This window comes from Pteropus alecto, unplaced genomic scaffold (assembly GCF_000325575.1).
Source record: "Pteropus alecto unplaced genomic scaffold, ASM32557v1 scaffold41, whole genome shotgun sequence".
In the NCBI taxonomy this organism is placed as follows: Eukaryota; Metazoa; Chordata; class Mammalia; order Chiroptera; family Pteropodidae; genus Pteropus; species Pteropus alecto.
In genome coordinates, this window is record NW_006430464.1 from 1,453,972 (window position 1) to 1,458,993 (window position 5,022).

The following is a 5,022-nucleotide window of genomic DNA, read 5'->3' on the forward strand; positions in this document are numbered from 1 at the left end:
TACGAAAGAGCGGGAGACAGAGAGGCACGGTCAGCCGCGCGTCCCTCCTCCCCGGCCCCCAGGCAGACCAGCACCCGCCCACGCTCCCAGCACCCACTCGACACTTGCTGCACCGGCAGGCACTGCTCCCGGTGCTTTACGTGTGTCCACTCCTAGGATGTTCCCAACAACCTCACACCACAGGTACTGTGACCCGAGGGTCCCTGGAGGAAACTGAGGCACAGAGAGCTGGGGTACCTCCCCCAAGGGCACACGGAAAGCAGGGAGGAGCCGAGGTGCGCACTGGGCAGGCTGCACTCCCATATCCCCAGACAGACGGGGACCCCCGGCCCCCGGCCGCCCTGACCGCTGATGGTGGCAAGGCCACCGCGAGGGCTTAGGCCGAGGCAGGAGGGCAGGGCCGAGCCCAGGCTGCCTGCGTGGCCACGCTCGGGCCTGCTGCACCCGCTGCCTCCTGCAGGAATGTAGCCCATTTGATAGAATCGAGGGAAACTAAAAAGGTGAATTTCCTCTCCAGAGCCTGGAAGGGGCAGAGCAGGGGAGCCCTGACAACCTGAGTCCCCACCCCGCACGCTTCACTTACGCGACAAGCCCCGCCCAATGGGCTACATCTACTCAGGACTCGGAGACACCACCAAATGGTGACAGGGATGACCAGTGTTCGCTCTCCTTCCTACGGGCCAGCCGACAGGCATTCCCATGTCATCTTGTCTGCACTCCTGAGACGCTGCTTTCTAAGCGCTTGTCTCAGTGGCGCAAGTCCCACCCCGTGCGGGTGGACAGCAACAACTAGGACACACACGTCGGGGTCCAGAGTCCCCTGTCAACCGCACATAGCTGCAAGGACCTGCCACGGCTGTGGACAGGGCCTGGGAAGCCCGGGGTGGAGAGGACAGCTGCAGTGCCACCTCCCAGTCTGGATCCCAGGCTCCGGCCCTCTCTCGTGACCTGACTGTGGGCAAGTCACTCGCCCTCTGTCTGCCTCAGTTCCCTCACCTTACACCGCAGAGTTTGTGTATTCATTCGACATTTTTATCAATCACCTATCTGTGCCAGGTGTTGCTCGGGGTACTGGGAATAGAAAGGTGAACAAAATAAACAAAATCCCTGCCTCCGAGGAGCTCACATTTGATTGGGGAGAGAAATATCAACGTGCCAAGCGTAGCATCTGCCAGCTGCTGAGGGCTCTGGAGGAAAATAAAGCGGGGGATGATGACGATGGGAGCATTCAGACCACACAGGGAGGAGAGGACCAGACTGCGCCTGGCCCGCGAGGACTCCGTGAGTGTAAGCTCCCACGACCCTGCTCGCTAGCACTGCCGCCTGAAGTAGAAGACAGTCCACTGACTTCTTCATATAATTTTTGCACGGGATGAGATTATGGGCAAGTTCTTTTTCCTAATCTTATTTTCCAAATGAAGACCAAAAAACCCCTTGGAATAAGGAAATAAAACACAACCCCTAAAAACAACTACCAGATTCTAGGTACACCTGTACCACTTAAGGCCCAGGATCCACATCTGGCTCACCATCTGTTTTTCTAAATAAAGTTTTATTGGGACGCTGTCCCTCCCATTTGTTATTCTCTACAGCTTCTAATTTTAAAGGAAAAATACTTTTGTAGACCCACGAGACTGAGGCGGGCCCTCACTACCATGTCCCCCGAGACTGATGGATGAGTCCACCTGCCACTATAAAGGAAAAGCACGGAACTGGCCCAGACAGGTGTGCGCCGTGCTCTGCAGCGAACAGGCTCGCAGCCCGCCCACCGCTAGCCATGCACCTTCCGGCTCCACGTCACCCTCAACACTAAGTCCACAAAAGGGAAGTCTGAGCCCACGGTTCTCATTGGGATCAGTAGCGGCAGCATCCCAGGGGAGTTGATTAGAATTGCAAGTTCCTGGGCCCCGTCCCAGACCCGCTGAATCACAGACATCGAGGGTGGACCCAGTGACCTGTGTCTCTGGTGATTCTCGTGCCTGCTGGAGTCTGAGAGCCCCTAGTCTACACTGTTCCTGGGCTCACGACTGTGGTGGGGTTGGGGGGATGGACTGTCACCCAGGCAGGCACGCAGCACAGAAGTCAACGACTCAGGCTTTACACTGAGATGGACTTGGACTCGGGGCCCAGCACCCTGACTAAGCAGATGACTGCCACCTCAAGCAATCTCCCTGACTTTTCTTCTCTGGCAGATGGAGATGCCAAGGGCTCCCTCCTGGGGAAGATAAATCCCCATGCGGCTACCCTGACAGGTAAGACCCTGGGCACCGAGCGTCTCGCGCGTGCCGGCTTACACTCACGACTTTGCGTACGTCTGTACGTACGTGTGGCCTTTACTGCAGTGCAATAGGAAAAGAACGTTAATATAAAGATTCCGTCTAAATGACGCGATCGTTGCTACTGTCATCTCTAACGACAGCTGCCTCCCCCACAAAACCAAGGCCGGCCACTCGCCCAGCTCTATCCCGGCCGCACGTACCCGTTTTGCCTGTCCTCCAGGCCCTGAGCCGGGGCAGCAGGCTGGGCACCGGCAGGGGAATCGGATCCCTGTCCCCAATTCGAACCTCAGCCACCAGCTCCAGCATGTCCTCACTTCTGCAAGACAGAGGGATGAGTGAGCCCTGGGGTGCTCCCGGCTCCCGCCCCAGGCTTCTCCCACTCCGGCTGCCCAGCTACTCACTCGCCAGGCCGCAGGTCCAGGTGGCTGGGAACCCAGGTGTCTGGAGGGTCAAGGACACTCACCACCCCGGCCAGGAAGCTGTCTGCAGCCATGTCCAGCACCTGGAACAGGGAGGAGCTCCGCCCTGTCCCTGATCACGTGAGGACCCACGAATCCCATTTCCCCAGGCCCTGACCTCCTGAGCACAGACATCTGAGCCCCTAAGAACATGTAGGGATGCAAGCAAGTCCCTCGTCCTGACTGCCTCCGAGACCTGAGGCCAGCCCCAGCCTCCCCCACTGGCCCTGATCAGCAGCCCAGATGAGGGAGTCTGGGTCCCCAAGCCCACCTCCCCACCTCTGGGACCCAGGCCCCAGCGCCCTTCCTCCGCTGTCCCCTCACTCACAGTAGCCGTGTCAGCTCCCCCCGACTCCTGGGAACGGGAGTCTGAGCGTGGGCTCCGGCAGCGCCTCCACCGAAGGCCATGACACCGAGAGCCATCTGGAGAGAGATGTGCGCGGGGGATTGGAGAGGGGACTAGACACAGGGACCTTGTGAGGCAGAGAGAGGAGCCCGCCCCAGCTCTGGACAAGGGAAGCACGCTCCTGCCGACGCCTGCCGGCTCCCCCGCCTCCAGCCACCGCCACCTAACGTGGGTCCCAGCAGGACTATCCCGGGGTCCTTCTGGGGCTCCGACTCTCTCACTCTTTTGTCCTCCTAGCTGACCCCAGGACAAGTCAGCTCAACATTCAAACCAGGCTGTGACCCGGTCCCCACGAACCGCTCCTGCCTCCCCTCCCGCCCCGCTGCCCGCCAGCCCCTAAGAGCTGTAGCTCAGTCCTGCGACGCGCCACTGTGCGGTGCTCCTGCGGTCACCTCTGCCTCTCAGGCTTTCCTGTTTTACCAGACAACTCTAACCTGTCCTTAGAGACCCAGCGCACCTGTCACCCACTCTAGGAAGCCTTCCTGGGCCCTGTCCCCTCCACACCAGCTTAGCTGGGCCTCCTGCCCTCCTGCGCCGTGACTGAATCTCCCTCCTCCACCAGACTGTGGGCCCCTCCGAGGCAGCTGCGGGGCTTCCGACCCATCTTTGGCTCTCATGCCAGCACAAGGATGGTACCCAGGAGGCCTCAGAAGAGTGTGTATGAATGAAATCGGGATAAAGAATGCAGAGATAGGGCGGGGAGCTGCGAGGAACCGGAAGCGCGTACCTTTCTCATTCGGCAGACGCCCCTGCAGGGAGCTTCCCACAGCCTGCTGAATGGCCCGCTAGAGAAAAGATGGGGTGTGAAGGGGGTGGAAAGAAAGGGTGGCAGTCAGGGGACTCGTGCAAATGGTCACAAGCTCTGCTCCTGGGAGATAGGCATTCTAGACACCCTATGACCAGACTCGAACCCTTCAGAGGAGCCGGGAGTGCAGGCCCCCTGCCCCTCCTCCCCCTGGGGCCCAGGAGGTGGGCCCTGGCATCCAGACTCCCAGCCCCTCCCTCCCTTGGCCACAGATGTCCAGCAGCCTCACCAGGATGAAGGCAGTAGGAGAAAGCGTGGGGTCTCTGTCTGGCGGGCCATCGCCCCGCTCCTCGCCCGACTCCTCTGTCTTCCCTCGAGACTCATCTTCTTCCTCCATGGTCACCTAGAGGTTGAGGGGTGAGAGTCTGGAGTGCAGGCCGGCAAGGCCAGGATGGTGGCAGGGTGTGTGTGGACAGGGATGGAAGCGAAGGATGGAAATGAAGATCTCGAAGCCCCAATCAGCATCCTCGTCAGCGCCCCTCCTCTCCCCCACCGCAGCCCAGTCCTTAGGAGCGCCCCAGGTCCAGCGCACACACTGGAAGGACAGGAGTGATTCTCTTCGCTTGTCTGGATTTCAGCTGCCTCTTCCATCAGAGAGGTCTTTCCAGCCTTCCATTCGACACCCTGCTCCCCAGTTCCCACAGCTTTCCCCACAACCAAACTTAAGACCTTCTGGGTCACCCTTATGGGAGCTAACCCAAAACCAAGATTTTTTTCTGTTGAGTTGTGATTTCAAGTAGTATGTGCCACATTTCAAATGTTATGTGGCAGTGTGCTGCCTGCATTTCAAACACGACGCAACGTCCTAAAACATCAATCTTCCTTGATGGTGAGGGACCAAAAACAATTTATTTATACACATAATATAAGATGAAGTTACGATAGCGTGATCGACGAAACCGGTCTGTCGCTTTTAAAATGAAAACACTGATGTCAGAAAGGCATGCTGTCCACCAGACCCCGAGGGGACGTCGGGTCATGGCCCATCTGCCTACTGTATGAAAGCATGGCTCAAAGGTCATCCTTCAGACAGGCGGTTGTCTTAATTAGAGCCTCAAAAACCAGGAATGTTTC

The 5,022-nt window shown here is 58.6% G+C and overlaps 1 protein-coding gene across 1 annotated transcript in view; it reads right to left on the reverse strand.

Annotated features, from left to right (window-relative positions):
• SCAF1 (SR-related CTD associated factor 1) overlaps positions 1-4,291 on the reverse strand; it is an 11,057-nt gene extending 6,766 nt beyond the window's left edge. The window contains exons 1-6 of the mRNA XM_025048776.1: positions 4,178-4,291; positions 3,871-3,928; positions 3,066-3,160; positions 2,681-2,781; positions 2,480-2,595; positions 1,127-1,187 (exon numbers count right to left, since the gene is read on the reverse strand). Coding sequence (XP_024904544.1) covers positions 1,127-1,187; positions 2,480-2,595; positions 2,681-2,781; positions 3,066-3,160; positions 3,871-3,928; positions 4,178-4,285 — 539 coding nt within the window. The 5' untranslated portion in view covers positions 4,286-4,291. The remainder of the gene's footprint in view (positions 1-1,126; positions 1,188-2,479; positions 2,596-2,680; positions 2,782-3,065; positions 3,161-3,870; positions 3,929-4,177) is intronic.
• Positions 4,292-5,022: the final 731 nt, after the last annotated feature.